The 17,567-nt window shown below is 41.0% G+C and overlaps 1 protein-coding gene across 2 annotated transcripts; it reads left to right on the forward strand.

The window, feature by feature from the left end:
• Positions 1-230: 230 nt before the first annotated feature.
• LOC124140656 (nucleic acid dioxygenase ALKBH1-like) lies at positions 231-12,275 on the forward strand. 2 transcript variants are annotated; one of them, XM_046508336.2, is made up of 7 exons: positions 231-2,538; positions 3,803-3,956; positions 4,450-4,546; positions 4,938-5,100; positions 6,294-6,372; positions 7,741-7,934; positions 11,300-12,275. In XM_046508336.2, the coding sequence occupies exons 2-7, from the start codon at positions 3,813-3,815 to the stop codon at positions 11,751-11,753; spliced, it is 1,131 nt and encodes a 376-aa protein (XP_046364292.2). In that variant the 5' UTR covers positions 231-2,538; positions 3,803-3,812; the 3' UTR covers positions 11,754-12,275. The 2 variants fall into 2 exon arrangements, with proteins under 2 accessions (XP_046364292.2, XP_046364293.2); XM_046508337.2 differs by having other exon boundaries at positions 3,811-3,956.
• The last annotated feature ends 5,292 nt before the right edge of the window (positions 12,276-17,567 follow it).

The raw sequence follows: 17,567 nt of genomic DNA on the forward strand, positions 1-17,567 counted from the left end.
ACTGTAACATCCGGGGACAGCCTCCCATTATACAAGGTACATTGGTTTTATCATTTCACCTGTACAGAGCGCTCACTGTAACATCCGGGGACAGCCTCCCATTATACAAGGTACATTGGTTTTATCATTTCACCTGTACAGAGCTCTCACTGTAACATCCGGGGACAGCCTCCCATTATACAAGGTACATTGGTTTTATCATTTCACCTGTACAGAGCGCTCACTGTAACGTCCGGGGACAGCCTCCCATTATACAAGGTACATTGGTTTTATCATTTCACCTGTACAGAGCGCTCACTGTAACATCCGGGGACAGCCTCCCATTATACAAGGTACATTGGTTTTATCATTTCACCTGTACAGAGCGCTCACTGTAACATCCGGGGACAGCCTCCTATTATACAAGGTACATTGGTTTTATCATTTCACCTGTACAGAGCGCTCACTGTAACATCCGGGGACAGCCTCCCATTATACAAGGTACATTGGTTTTATCATTTCACCTGTACAGAGCGCTCACTGTAACATCCGGGGACAGCCTCCCATTATACAAGGTACATTGGTTTTATCATTTCACCTGTACAGAGCGCTCACTGTAACATCCGGGGACAGTCTCCCATTATACAAGGTACATTGGTTTTATCATTTCACCTGTACAGAGCGCTCACTGTAACATCCGGGGACAGTCTCCCATTATACAAGGTACATTGGTTTTATCATTTCACCTGTACAGAGCGCTCACTGTAACATCCGGGGACAGCCTCCCATTATACAAGGTACATTGGTTTTATCATTTCACCTGTACAGAGCGCTCACTGTAACATCCGGGGACAGCCTCCCATTATACAAGGTACATTGGTTTTATCATTTCACCTGTACAGAGCGCTCACTGTAACATCCGGGGACAGCCTCCCATTATACAAGGTACATTGGTTTTATCATTTCACCTGTACAGAGCGCTCACTGTAACATCCGGGGACAGATCCATGAAGCGCCCGCAAGCCACAAACGTTCGTGAGACTAGTGGTCAAAATTCCTCGGATGCACAAGAGGTTGTTACTAAGGCCGATCATAGCCTATGAACGCCCTGTGGATCGGGTCCCAAAACATGTTACACACACTGGCAACAATCAGTCTCACAATGCTACAATGGATTATTACTACAAAACTGCACATCTTTAAGGAAAGTGTTCCTTTTCTTGAGAGCAAGAAATACATACTTTGCAAATCTTCTTAGAAAATAGAGCAAATGAGCAAGATACCATGAACCAGAGGATGATAACTGCAGCTCATGCTGACTTACAACGAGACTGACCACCCGTTACCGTTAGTCGCTCCTTACAACAGGCATAGTCGCCTTTTACGGCAAGCATGGGTTGCTGAAGACCCATTCCACCTCCGAAGTTCACGGGTATGCGGTGGAAAGCGAATGGATTAGGTTGTGTCAGATTGAGTGCAGTAGATTATTATCAACAATCTCATCCCAGTCCCAGCTTCTTGGTACAAAATACAATGTACATGATCGTCAAAAAGCTAAAATCGTCCAGCGTCAAACAACAAAGAAACAGAGTACAGAGTTGCATCCCTTAGCCAAGCAGGCCCGGGTCCACTAATTGTTGGTTCGAATCCCAGAGTAGGATCTGTGGCCCCTCCATAACGTCCATGACATGTGTCACTTAGGGATTATTAAACTCAAATGCTGCTATTAGTGGCGACCAAACTGTCTCTATGCTTTATTTTTATGTAACAAAGTGATAAAAGATCTATTCGCGTTTGAACCCTACATCTAAGAATGGTACACACAAACCATGCTTCATGGCTCCCATGGGACTGGTCAAGACAAATGTAATAACCCTGGAACTGTCAAAGAGTTTCTGCTACTGTAGTGATTTGTTTTACTTTGAGCTATTTTTCTCTGTTTTTCTAATGGAATTTTTCCCCATGGAACAGTTTTTACGGGAAAACTATTCCCACGATATACACTGGCAATATTTGTTCCGGGTGGAACTAGTCATCGTTGACACAAGCGCCTGATTGACACCCGCAATGACAATAAAACAAGTTTATCATCAAAAACCTGTTATCGTCGTGAGTACGTGACCGAAAACATGTTACACACTATCATTGATCCTATCATGACTCTATCATTGTTTGTTTACACTGATTCGACCACATGAGGAAATCTAGTAAGGAAGTCGTCCCTGCTTAACTCCCTTGAATTGATTAAAAAGGAGGAACGGTATGACAAGATGAATAATATCCCAATAAACTGTGACTAAAATATGTCTGTAGTACAAATATGATGTGTATATGATTCAAGATGCTCTAACACAATTTTTATTTTTATTTTTCTTGTATGCACTTCTCTGTATGAAACACATTCTCCAAAGAGAACAAGCGGATTTCGTCAAGGATATTCACTTTTGTATAAGCAGATACCGGATGTTGTTGCAGACGAATTTATCAAGACGACAGCCGGGAACGCTGTAGATATCTTTGTACAAGAGAATCTTAGCTTACCCATGCTGCTGGTATAAGGTATGTATTTGACTAGTGTTGTGTCTCCTCTTCACCACGTGACACAGTGAGCGGGATCACCCTGGTGATATGATACTGCTGCTGTTGGCGACATAGCTGGACAAATCCTTGCTTTTGTCTGACTTCGGAGTTAGCTACAAAATCCTCGTGTTACAGAATATCACCAGATAACTGAGATCAAAGTTCTCAAACCCACCATCAATGCTCAGACTCTGTAAAAACGTCCGCCTTTACCCATGCAAGGATTTTGTAAAAATTAATAACACCTGGCTAGAAGTATTAAACAATTATTTAACGGTTCGATTTAGGTTTCCCAAACTCAGGCAATATATAGGCAGGGGTTACGGGCGAAATCTTTCCCTTTTCATCTTTACACTGTGCATCAATTTGCTCCATTGTCACGAGGATGCACACAGAAAACCTGAGTTTCACTTGCAGTGGGAGAATTATTAACAGATCGCCACACAGGTCTCCAGACAGATCACCCATGAAGATCCGGGGTAGAATTGGTCTTCAGCAACCCATGCTTATCGTAAGAGGTGACTAACGGGATTGGGTAGTCTGGTCAGGCTCGCTGACTTGCTTGATGCATGTGATTGTATCCCAATTGCGAAGATCGATGCTCATGATGGCGATCACTGGATTGTTTGGTAAAGACTATGTATTTACAGACCCCTGTCATATAGCTGGAATATTGCCGAGTGTGATGTTAAACAATCTATCGAAACAGCCTGTATACTGGTGTGGGGACAAGAAGGTATCAGAAAATGTTATAAATGTGATATAAAAGTGAACTCAGTGTTGATAGTGCATGCTGGGATTATCATAATGATATACAAACAGTTGGACATCAGACAGGCTTTGCCCAGATGGTGTGTCTCAACAGTTGTAAGTTATAAAGGATACAGATTGAAGTGCACATAAAAGATGATGTCAAAACATCATGAAAGGAAGAAAATAAAGACTTATAGTGTGGTGTCAACACAACTACTGCATGTAGTAAAACTGTGTGTTTGACTTAGTGTAGTCCTAGCTGACATTGTCTCCACTACAATAGCAACAGATGCTGCATTAATGGTGTGTTGGTAGTTGTCATTACAATGGTTGTGTTGGTAGGAGCCAAAATCTGAACAGTGATAGTTCATTTATTCATACCTGTTTTGAGTAAAAAGTACATAATTTGTAAAGGTTAGATTACAAAAAGAGTTACTATCCTGTCCCTTAACAAAAAGAGTCCTGATATCAGTTTGATACCAATGATTGTTTGTCCAGTGATGACGGAGGAAACAGATCACTTCCGACGCTGCTTCAAGTATTTCAAGGCAAGGAATCCTCCTCCACAGTATTCCAGTGTGATTGACTTCAACAAGTTATCAAATCGAAACAGCTCAAACTCATCAAATCTAAGTGATGTTGAGGTGAGACATAGAAATGATGTCGCATTTTAAACAGCTTTATATTCAGGGGCAAGACACTGAAGAATTGGTTAAATCCCATCCTTTTGATCAAGCATGTATAGATGTACCAGGGATTTACTGTGAAGATTTAAGATTTACACTGATATTTACACCTCATTGTACTCCAATAAATGTGACTCAGGTATCCTATTGGGGAATACTAGACACCTCGTCACACATCTTAGTTCAATTCCCCACTATTAATTAAAATGGGCAAGGCCTTTAATAATACATTTCCCATTATGCCTCTGTGGAAACACAGTGAAGTGTTTTTTGACTCACTATTTAATCAGTGGTCCATATCAGCGACTTACTTATTTTGTCATCAGAATGGTAAGATTAAATGTGGGTTTGTGATATATTGCAGTAAAAGGAAGGTTATATTCTTATATTCTTAACTTGAATACAAACCAGTGGATGTTATTTTTATAATTTGATATCAACTTTAATGCAGGTTTCTGAAGTTGCACTAGACAGCCCAGCCACCGCTCTTCCCCTTGGACTGAAACCAGTGACAAACTGGCAAGCCTTCACACTCAACAAGCACCCGGGTAGGATTCAATATAGCTTACGGTATATCACGTTGAACGCCATCATATAACTGGAATACTGTTCAAAGCAACTTAAAAGCAACTCACTCACTCACTCACTCACTCACTCACTCACTCACTCACTCACTCACTCTGTACTACCTGTTGCTTACTAATGGTATCCGTTATAATGTATGTTTGTCTTTATCGTATGTCAACTTCATTTATATTTCATAATGTTTATTGGGTCATAAATCATTTCTCATGTTTCAGCAATATTTGTAGAATCCAAATTTAGCATGACTTGATTTTCTAGGCAGTATAATTCATTTGTACAGTTTGGTTAAAGGTTCTGTGTTTCTGATAGCCTGTTCAGCTACTGATTTTTTATATATTTGTGTATATGTTACAGGTTTTGTGGTAATTCGAAACCCATTTGAAGCTGGGTTTCAACGCTACTGGATCAAGCGGTGTTTACAGGACTACCACCTGCCTCCTAATATCACCAACCTCGACCCTCATCTGGAAAGAAGTCTAACTGCCCAAATATTTGATGATTTTGCCAAGCAAGACAGGTTTGTGATATGTTGTTTTGTTTCAAAAATCTATTTCTTTGTATCAGTCCTGGTGACTGTCCCTGGAGTTATTTTTGTCAACTAAGCTAAGCTAAGCTTGAAATGATGTACTTGGTCTAGTAGAATACCAATGCACTGAGGTTTGAATCTCAGAATGCCCCAAACCTTGGTCTAGTAGAATACCAATGCACTGGGGTTTGAATCTCAGAATGCCCCAAACCTTGGTCTAGTAGAATATCAATGCACTAGGGTTTGAATCTCAGAATGCCCCAAACCTTGGCCTAGTAGCACCAAACCAATACACTGGGGTTTGAAGCTCAGAATACCCCAAACCTTAGTCTAGTAGCACCAAAACAATGCACTGGGGTTTGAAGCTCAGAATACCCTAAACCTTGGTCTAGTAGCACCAAAACAATGCACTGGGGTTTGAAGCTCAGAATACCCTAAACCTTGGTCTAGTAGCACCAAACCAATACACTGGGGTTTGAAGCTCAGAATACCCTAAACCTTGGTCTAGTAGCACCAAGCCAATGCACTGGGGTTTGAAGCTCAGAATACCCCAAACCTTGGTCTAGTAGCACCAAACCAATACACTGGAGTTTGAAGCTCAGAATACCCCAAACCTTAGTCTAGTAGCACCAAACCAATACACTGGGGTTTGAAGCTCAGAATACCCCAAACCTTAGTCTAGTAGCACCAAACCAATGCACTGGGGTTTGAAGCTCAGAATACCCCAAACCTGGGTCTAGTAGCACCAAAACAATGCACTAGGGTTTGAATCTCAGAATGCCCCAAACCTTGGTCTAGTAGCACCAAACCAATGCACTGGGGTTTGAATCTCAGAATGCCCCAAACCTTGGTCTAGTAGCACCAAACCAATACACTGGGGTTTGAAGCTCAGAATACCCCAAACCTTGGTCTAGTAGCACCAAACCAATGCACTAGGGTTTTACTAAAGTAGAAACATGAAAGCCTACAACCTGCTTCATCGTGGACTTTCCCTCACACATTGCGTGTCATTTGAATGAAATGTGGGAATTGTGTAAAGCTGTATTGAACCCAACTCACTCAAATCATGTGATACTTGAGTACAGAAGAGTGTTATTATAATGCAGTAACCAATACTTCATTACCAGCAACAACGCCTTTGTCTCGGTGGCTGATGGATGAGCTATATGATCTGTGTGTTGCAGGGAGGAGTTGCAGAAGGATGATTTATTGATGAGACTGAGATGGGTGACTCTGGGCTATCACTATGACTGGACTGCCAAGGTAGGCTACACTGCTGTTATTGAGTACTTAGTAGCAACTATAGAATGTCCACACACTTACAGTTCATATGTTCAGTTACACGTGGTCCGGGTTACAATAGGTCTTACAATACTTGCCGTAAAGGCGACTGTGCTTGTCGTAAGAGGCGACTGTGCTTGTTGTAAGAGGTGATTGGTTGTCAGTTTCGTTGAATTGGTTGATGCATGTCATAATATCTAACTGCTTAGATGGATGCTCATGATGTCAATCACTGGATTGTCTGGTCCAGACTCCTATTTACAGACCGCCGTCACATAGCTGGAACATTTCTGGGTGTGGCATAAAACAACAAACAAACAAATCATTTATTCAGTAGGAAGGTGAGGTGAGGTGAAATATGATTTAACGTCGCGTCCAAGATTATTGCACTTATGGCGACATGCATGCACTCGCGCGCGTTCGCCTGCGTGCATGAGTGCGTGTGAATCCGGACTGATTCCAATTGATAGTGCTAGCCCACTTAGATACTTCAGTTTAACATGAATACCCCACTCAGACACAGTATACTGACTCTGAGTCGACCAGTCCTTGTTTTAGCCCCTTAATGCCGAGCGCTAGACAGGGTAACAACAAGTACCATCTTTTAACGTCTTTTGGTATGACACGGCCCGGGATCAAACCCCAGACCTTCAGCTCTACCACTAGACCACAGAGGCGGTAGTCAGTAGGAAGAGATTGTGGATGATCATTATTTAATTTATGCTGAAGGAAAGCTAGCCTCTCTCACTTATCTGCCCCACATCTAGGGGATTCTGCTGCTGAGATTTCTGATCATTAGCCTGTGTGTTATGCTTATCTGGAGCGTTGGAAGTCAATGTCAGTGTTGATGTGGGCCGAGGCAGCTGGTGATCACTAGGATTTTCTCCAAATTTTATCTGATTTGTCTCTATCTAATAATCATAAGTAGAACATCCTGACAGTGTTCCTGCTGGCTTTTGAAACTGCCCGTCCTAGTGGACTGGCAACTCTAAAAAAGATCAGTGCCCCCTAATTTTTGCCAGTCCAACTTTCATGAAAATTATTTGGTTTTAATTCTTTCAACTTCATGTTTCATGCAAAGATGACATCTCAGAAGTAACCTAGTAAGATCTATACATCATTCACACAGTCACAATTTTCTCTTTGTTTTTTAATATTTCGAAACAAAGTCGCTACAAATGGATATTTAACCTAGGAATAGACAAAATGTAAATGTCAGTGTCAATGTGGGTGATCACTAGGATTTTCTCCAAATGTTAACTGAATTGTCTCTATCTAATAATCATAAGTAGAACAATCTGTGTGTCCAACACTTCCTTCTACTTCAGTGTGTCTTTAATATACTTCCAGAAGTACTATGCTGACAAGCACAGTGAGTTCCCGGCCGACCTGAGTGTCTTGTCATGCTGTATAACAGAGGCCCTGGGCTACACCGACTTCAGGCCGGAGGCGGCCATTGTCAACTACTACCACATGGACTCGACCCTAGCTGGACACACCGACCATTCCGAGTTCCACCAACAGGCTCCTCTCTTGTCTGTCAGGTCTGTCTGTCTGCATTGCCCCATACAGGAGTTACTTGTTTATTGTTTCATGCCACACTCTGCAGTGTTGATAAGATGTACTTCCTACACCATAGGTGTACACTCAACCAGATCATGGAGCAGACTCAGTCACAACTCATGATGAGGGAAAGAGTGCTGGCGACATGCTTTTCCTAGTAATGGGGCAGTTTTTGAGTGTGTCTTCAAGTGCAACTCCATCAAACACTGAGGATAACGAGGTGTTAGATCGGAATATGGCCCCCTCCCTTACGTCACATATACTATCCCATAGAGCATCACTTACCAGGTACATATTACCCTTGCGACATCAAATGTGATCACTCGCTTGGCGCTGCCATCATGAAAGGAGTCTCACTCTTGCGAGATCTTGTTATATTTGTAAACTAACTTTTAGCATTTAACAGAGGAATAAAGCTGTTTTATTTGAATCATCATCCTTGTATTCACTATTTTACATTTCCCAGTATCATTTTGTAGCTTGGGACCCACATGTTTTGACCAGGGAACCTAACAATTAAAGGCTGCTACCCACATGTTTTGACCAGGAACCCCAACAATTAAAGGCTGCTACCCACATGTTTTGAGCAGGAACCCCAACAATTAAAGGCTGCTACCCACATGTTTTGACCAGGAACCCCAACAATTAAAGGCTGCTGCCCACATGTTTTGACCAGGAACCTCAACAATTAAAGGCTGCTACCCACATGTTTTGAGCAGGAACCCCAACAATTAAAGGCTGCTACCCACATGTTTTGAGCAGATCCCCAACAATTAAAGGCTGCTACCCACATGTTTTGAGCAGGAACCCCAACAATTAAAGGCTGCTACCCACATGTTTTAACCAGGAACCCCAACAATTAAAGGCTGCTACCCACATGTTTTGACCAGGAACCCCAACAATTAAAGGCTGCTACCCACATGTTTTGACCAGGAACCCCAACAATTAAAGGCTGCTACCCACATGTTTTTACCAGGAACCCCAACAATTAAAGGCTACTACCCACATGTTTTTACCAGGAAGCCCAACAATTAAAGGCTACTACCCACATGTTTTTACCAGCAAGCCCAACAATTAAAGGCTGCTACCCACATGTTTTGAGCAGGAACCCCAACAATTAAAGGCTGCTACCCACATGTTTTGACCAGGAACCCCAACAATTAAAGGCTGCTACCCACATGTTTTGACCAGGAACCCCAACAATTAATGGGTGCTACCCACATGTTTTGACCAGGAACCCCAACAATTAAAGGCTGCTACCCACATGTTTTGACCAGGAACCCTAACAATTAAAGGCTGCTACCCACATGTTTTGACCAGGAGCCCCAACAATTAAAGGCTGCTACCCACATGTTTTGAGCAGGAACCCCAACAATTAAAGGCTGCTACCCACATGTTTTAACCAGGAAGCCCAACAATTAAAGGCTGCTACCCACATGTTTTGAGCAGAAACCCCAACAATTAAAGGCTGCTACCCACATGTTTTGACCAGGAACCCCAACAATTAATGGGTGCTACCCACATGTTTTGACCAGGAACCCCAACAATTAAAGGCTGCTACCCACATGTTTTGACCAGGAACCCCAACAATTGAAGGCTGCTACCCACATGTTTTGACCAGGAACACCAACAATTAAAGGCTGCAACCCACATGTTTTGACCAGGAACCCCAACAATTAAAGGCTGCTACCCACATGTTTTGAGCAGGAACCCCAACAATTAAAGGCTGCTACCCACATGTTTTGACCAGGAACCCCAACAATTAAAGGCTGCTACCCACATGTTTTGACCAGGAACCCCAACAATTAAACGCTGCTACCCACATGTTTTGACCAGGAACCCCAACAATTAAAGGCTGCTACCCACGTGTTTTGACCAGGAAGCCCAACAATTAAAGGCTGCTACCCACATGTTTTGACCAGGAACCCCAACAATTAAAGGCTGCTACCCACGTGTTTTGACCAGGAACCCCAACAAGTAAAGGCTGCTACCCACATGTTTTGACCAGGAACCCCAACAATTAAAGGCTGCTACCCACATGTTTTGACCAGGAAGCCCAACAATTAAAGGCTTCTACCCACATGTTTTTACCAGGAAGCCCAACAATTAAAGGCTTCTACCCACATGTTTTTACCAGGAAGCCCAACAATTAAAGGCTGCTACCCACATGTTTTTACCAGGAAGCCCAACAATTTAAGGCTGCTACCCACATGTTTTGACCAGGAACCCCAACAATTAAAGGCTGCTACCCACATGTTTTGACCAGGAACCCCAACAATTAAAGGCTGCTACCCACATGTTTTGACCAGGAACCCCAACAATTAAAGGCTGCTACCCACATGTTTTGACCAGGAACCCCAACAATTAAAGGCTGCTACCCACATGTTTTGACCAGGAACCCCAACAATTAAAGGCTGCGACCCACATGTTTTGACCAGGAACCCCAACAATTAAAGGCTGCTACCCACATGTTTTGACCAGGAAGCCCAACAATTAAAGGCTGCTACCCACATGTTTTGACCAGGAACCCCAACAATTAAAGGCTGCTACCCACATGTTTTGACCAGGAACCCCAACAATTAATGGGTGCTACCCACATGTTTTGACCAGGAACCCCAACAATTAAAGGCTGCTACCCACATGTTTTGACCAGGAACCCCAACAATTAAAGGCTGCTACCCAAATGTTTTGACCAGGAACCCCAACAATTAAAGGCTGCTACCCACATGTTTTGACCAGGAAGCCCAACAATTAAAGGCTGCTACCCACATGTTTTGAGCAGGAACCCCAACAATTAAAGGCTGCTACCCACATGTTTTAACCAGGAACCCCAACAAGTAAAGGCTGCTACCCACATGTTTTGAGCAGGAACCCCAACAATTAAAGGCTGCGACCCACATGTTTTGACCAGGAACCCCAACAATTAAAGGCTGCTACCCACATGTTTTGACCAGGAACCCCAACAATTAAAGGCTGCTACCCACATGTTTTGACCAGGAACCCCAACAATTAAAGGCTGCGACCCACATGTTTTGACCAGGAAGCCCAACAATTAAAGGCTACTACCCACATGTTTTGACCAGGAACCCCAACAGTTAAAGGCTGGGAGTCACATGGACTCCAAAAGAAGTAATGTTTCCTAGATCTACCTTGAGTAACACAACATACAGGGTTCGGAGAATGTTAGTTAGATATACATGAATTTGTTAACTGGGATACTTAGTCTAGGTTCGTTGGGCATTCTTTTTGTGGAAATAGTACTATACAGATGTACATTATGATTATTATCATTATCATTTCACATATTTCATATAACTAAATGAGATCCTTTTCACACTTCATATAGCTTCGGTCAAGATGCTATTTTTCTCCTGGGAGGAAAGACAAAGGCAACGCCTCCATCTGCTATGTACCTGCGCAGCGGTGACATCTGTGTGATGGGTGGGGAGTCGAGGATGGCATATCACGCTGTTCCACGGATACTTGCTGCCACAAACCCAACCTACATGGACTGGAACAGCCAGAGGGAGGTAACTCCTTCTCCAGCTGATACACAAGACCCCAACAGAGGTTCATCAAGTGACATGGATGCTTGTATCAAGCAGGAGATGAATAGAATGAACTGGAAACCCTTAAATGTTTTTCTTAAGACTTCGCGTATTAATGTCAACATACGCCAAGTGCTGAAGCCGGGCCAGACATTTCCGGAAGAGCACGGAAAGGTTGACAATGTGCCATTGTCTGATGGTACAGTGCAGGAGATGCCAATTAGGAAAAGGTTTAAGCTAAGCGATTCATGACAAAGGCTTTTGATTTAACATTGTACATATTTTAGTATTTTTAAGTCATTATTGATACAGCTATTGGTTACAAGTGGTTGTTAACTTCAGATGACATCACAATAGGTTCACTTACAGCTTTGACAGCTTTTAGATAGGTACACTGTAAAAACGCAAACTTTTGTATTATAAGATGAGGGGGTAAAATTATGGATGTGATATTCACATGGGACAAATTATTTCATGCCTTGTACTCAACCATGGTCCAAGGAAGTGCATATTCTGTTAAACTACACGAAGGTAGAAACTGGATTTTATTAATCTTTCATTCAGAATGTCCATATCAATAGGAATTGAAAATCATGAAAGTAAATTTAATTCAAAAAAGATTTAAACCAGCCCATGGTCCAGAAAACACTTTAAGAATTGTTTCGCCCCTTGTAGGTCACATGGCAGATGAGGTAGCAGGTATCAGAGTTTGTTGCAGCTCAGGAATGTGGACAGGATTTGATTATGCTTTTATAATAAAGAATGATTGATATATGTCTGTAGTTATCTTTGTAAATAATGGAAATGTTTGTTTATCAGGGAGTTGGATAGTTGCAGATATATCATGATCTGCAGGACATCCCTTCTGGGGTTGTAATCACACACTTATCATGATAATAGTGTCATGATATGAAATGTCATATATCACACCAATGTAGCGGTATGAAATGCAGGATATAAACTCAATATCTTTACAGGGGTATGAAATGTGGTAAATCATACATATCTTCACGGGTTTGAATTTGGTATAGAAGTTAATATCTTCACATGCGTATGAAATCTGGTGTTATTACATTGAATAAGCATAAAGATGATGTTGAATGGTTCAACAGGTGGAGAAACAACAGCCATTGGCACAGCCAAATTGATGAGTGTAAAGTTTTACTTACATCATAAACAACTAAATAAAATAAGCACAATAACAACAGTGTGTAACAACAACATCCTACAGTAATGGTGTTGGGGATCCGAGCACCTGGCCAAAGCCCCAAGATAAGCCACAAGTGAGATCTGACCTGTCAACTCAATCTGGACAAAGATTTATACAGTGAAGGTCACAAGTCCAGGATTGAGTCTTTAACGTATTCATTCCTGACAAATAATGACCTAGTCTTTCAACAGTGTTTCAAGAATATCTAAATCACCAGTTTATCCTGAATATCTACATCACCAGTTTATCCAGAATATCTACATCACCAGTTTATCCTTAATATCTAGATCAACCGCTTATCATGAATATCTAGATCAACCATTTATCATGAATATCTAGATCAACCGTTTATCATGAATATCTAGATCAACCGTTTATTCTGAATATCTAGATCAACCACTTATCATGAATATCTAGATCAGACGTTTATCCTGAATATCTACATCACAAGTTTATCCTTAATATCTAGATCACCAGTTTATCCTGAATATCTACATCAACCGTTTATCATGAATATCTAGATCAACCGTTTATTCTGAATATCTAGATCCACCACTTATCATGAATATCTAGATCAGACGTTTATCCTGAATATCTAGATCAACAGTTTATCCTGAATATCTAGATCACCAGTTTATCCAGAATATCCACATCACAAGTTTATCCTTAATATCTAGATCACCAGTTTATCCTGAATATCTAGATCACCAGTTTATCCTGAATATCTAGATCACCAGTTTATCCAGAATATCTACATCACAAGTTTAACCAGAATATCCAAATCACCAGTTTATCCTGAATATCTCCATCAACCGTTTATCATGAATATCTAGATCAACAGCTTATCATGAATATCTAGATCACTAGTTTATCCAGAATATCTAGATCACTAGTTTATCATGAATATCTAGAACACTAGTTTATCCAGAATATCTAGATCAACAGTTTATCCAGAATATCTACATCACAAGTTTATCCTTAATATCTAGATCACCAGTTTATCCTGAATAGCTACATCACCAGTTTATCCTGAATATCTACATCAACCGTTTATCATGAATATCTAGATCAACCGTTTATTCTGAATATCTAGATCCACCACTTATCATGAATATCTAGATCAGACGTTTATCCTGAATATCTAGATCAACAGTTTATCCTGAATATCTAGATCACCAGTTTATCCAGAATATCCACATCACAAGTTTATCCTTAATATCTAGATCACCAGTTTATCCTGAATATCTAGATCACCAGTTTATCCTGAATATCTAGATCACCAGTTTATCCAGAATATCTACATCACAAGTTTAACCAGAATATCCAAATCACCAGTTTATCCTGAATATCTACATCAACCGTTTATCATGAATATCTAGATCAACAGCTTATCATGAATATCTAGATCACTAGTTTATCCAGAATATCTAGATCACTAGTTTATCATGAATATCTAGAACACTAGTTTATCCAGAATATCTAGATCAACAGTTTATCCAGAATATCTAGATCAACAGTTTATCCAGAATATCTAGATCACCAGTTTATCATGAATATCTAGATCACTAGTTTAGCCTGAATACCTAGATCAACAGTTTATCCTGAATGTCTAGATCAACAGTTTATCCTGAATATCTACATCACCAGTTTATCTAGACCAATGGTCTCCATTTCCATTCTAAAACAAAATCATAAAAAACTTTAAACTTATTTTTTGATAACCTGTTAATCAATGCTAGTTGCAACTCTCAAATAACAGCAAACGAATGTGTTGTGTCAAATGGCATTATAATATAAAATTCAAACATTACATTCAGTAATATCTTAAGTACGAGAACACAAGTGTTTTAGAACGCCTTCTGTTATGGAGTCTATATAATGTGGTCTGTCAATTTTAAGAGGACAAGGTGGTATCAATGTACACAGTCCATTGACAGTTAAAAAGACAAATTGAGCTTGGATGAATAATACATACCGAATTTTATGTCTTGAAACTGTGAAACTGTGTTTTATCTTCAACAGAGTAACCATTTAAGTGTGTATGGTTGTTGCTACGCTTTGGTTTTTGGTCCGACAAACACAAGCACCTGTTGCTGGACCGCGTTTTGCGAAAATACGAGGACGCGGTTACCTACTTGTGGCAAGAAGTTGTTTTTTATCCAATATGGCTGCCGTGGCGGCCATATTGAAACCTTGATTGAATCCCGTTAACACATTTGCAGATGACGGCAACGACAGACGACGATGGAGCAGCTGATGACATTGAGAGCCAGCTTTGATAAGCTTATCGTGGGTGCAATTTGGACAGTGTGTGCCTGTGATTTCAAGTAGATAAGACACATAACAAAATAAGGTTATAGATAATAGCGTGTACACTGTTCAGCACGACCAATAAACATACTAGGTCTATGTCCGCTGACATTTGGACTAATATATCTGACATTTGAGATAAAGTGTCAGTCCCACCACGTCACAGACTCGACTGGTTTCCACGAGGCTGTTGTATACTTTACGGACATAATGAAGGCAGCGAGGCAGATGGCCTGGTTTCAACGTGACTGAAATTGAACAAGCAGCCCCGTATGTTAATGCAGGTTTGGAATGGAAACGTTTATTCGTGCCATCTAACATTGGACGCGCATATAAATGGTGCTAAAATATAAATAACAATATTTAACAAATGTTACTAGGTTTTATCAGAGTCAAAGACTACATCATGATGTATATGCTGTAAGCCTGCGTGTTTTTTATTGGAAAAAGTGGCACACACACACTCCATCGTACTGTAAACAAGAGATGCACAACATATACACGTGTAGCATCTAATATCAGACAAACACAATGCACTGACAGCTGTCACTGGGTCAATTACATATAGTGTCCTTTGATAGAAAGACAGTATTCAATTGATTTATGTTTGACCTCATAAAGGTACCAGCTGTTTCTTGTTTAGACCTTCCTATCCATATTTCTTTAATAACAAAGAAACGCATTGGTGATGCATTGGTATACTAATTGAACACTTTAGCTTTGTTTCTTTGTTTGTTGTTTAACGCTTCTTACAACAAGCATACCACCCCTACCCACCCTTGAAAACCAAATGTAGTAGTATATTGTAGGCAGTAAAAAAGATATTGACTCAGAGAGGATTTTGATATTTGGGATCCCTCCCTTTCAAATGTATGTGCTGGATCTGCTTTTGAGCACATTGATATACTTTTCTATTATAGAACGATCCATAGATCCCAGCGGTGACGTACAGATTATATAGAACTCATTTAGTGACATACTATGTTAAGAGCACCTCCCTTTTCCTGAAAGCTGTGTACCCTCTAACCCCTTTCAAAAAGAACTCTATCCGCGCTCTTGGTTCAGGATGGCGCTGTCGTACGCGGTGAAGTAGCTGCGGTCGTATCACATCCTTCGTTTAAAAGACATAATTGATACGCTTAAAAAAAGAGTAACCCCCCTCCCCCTTTTTCCACACACACATACACACACACACACACACCAGCGGATCCGCGTAGGTATTGGCAGCAGGTGTTGTACTGGATCATTATGACGTCTGTTGTGACGTCTGTCTCTTGTCAGTTAATTGTCTTATACTGGACACGTTTCACCTGCAAAATGTCATCATTCGTCAAATGTTCAGATGTGCATACACATGTGTAACGACCCGCACCAAAAAAAGATTCTGTTTCTTTTGGGGGGAGCATATTCATTGGGATTCGCAGTCTTGGCCTAGACGCGCCATATGTGAAACACATTTTGTCCGTGTGCTGAAAGGGTAATCATGCTGGGATGGTGGACAACAAAATATGAATAAGTAGACAAAGAGTATACGGAGTGATTTCAATCGTACAAAAACTGTCGGACAAAAGAAAGTATACACTTTAAACTGGATCTGGCCCCCAAATTACAAATTTAACAAAACGGTACTAGGCTGAAAACAGAAGCCGGAACACTGCAATAAGGTCCAAATGCGCCCCTCGTGGTTTATTCTCCCTGCAGTGTTTTAATGCACGATAAACATTGACCAGGAGTCGTTTATTCCTTAAACATACACATTAAGAAATGTACACAGTGTTTCCTCTAAAAAAGCATGTAATTATTGGATTGATCCTATGTTAACTGTAGTTGTAGACTCATTCCTGTTTAGTGTGATCTGCCATAAAGTTCCGAAATTTACATTATCAATACAGTAGACTCTGTGTAATCCAACATCTGTCTAATCAGACAAAAGGTTTTGGTCCTACACCCTACGCCCAGCTATCATGTCAGACTTCCTCCAGAACTGCACTGCTTGTTCATCATGTGTTCATTAATACATGTATGATAGTGTATTTGATGAATAAAGTCCTGATAGATTTATAAAATGTTGTGTTTTTTCTGCATAGTTTGTGTGCAGTGTACATGGTATAATTTAATGAACCGAGGGTGCATTCACCCATGAAACTGTCTAATCAGACATGTCCCCGTCCGATAGTGTTGGAGTCCGCTGCAGAAGTAACAATCTCATTAAAATAAGATCTAAGTTCTCCCTGCCGCTAGACAACGATCTTTGTTTGGCGATAGCGAGAAGTAAGATCTGATTTTAATGAGATTGCAGAAGTAAGGCAAGGACACAGCATGGTTTGAGGAAGTGATCTAGTGGTAGAGCGTCCGCCCGGAGAGAGGAAGGTCCGGGGTTCGATCCCCGGCCGTGTCATACTAAAAGACACCAAAAGATGGTTCTTCTTGTTACCCTGCCTGGCGATCGGCATTAAGGAGCTAAAACACAGACTAGCTGGCTCAGAGTCAGTATTCTGTGTCTGAGTGGGGTATCCATGTCAAACTGCACATCTCAGATGGCGGGA

This window comes from Haliotis rufescens, unplaced genomic scaffold (assembly GCF_023055435.1).
Source record: "Haliotis rufescens isolate VD_foot unplaced genomic scaffold, xgHalRufe1.0.p SCAF_51, whole genome shotgun sequence".
NCBI lineage: Eukaryota > Metazoa > Mollusca > Gastropoda > Lepetellida > Haliotidae > Haliotis > Haliotis rufescens.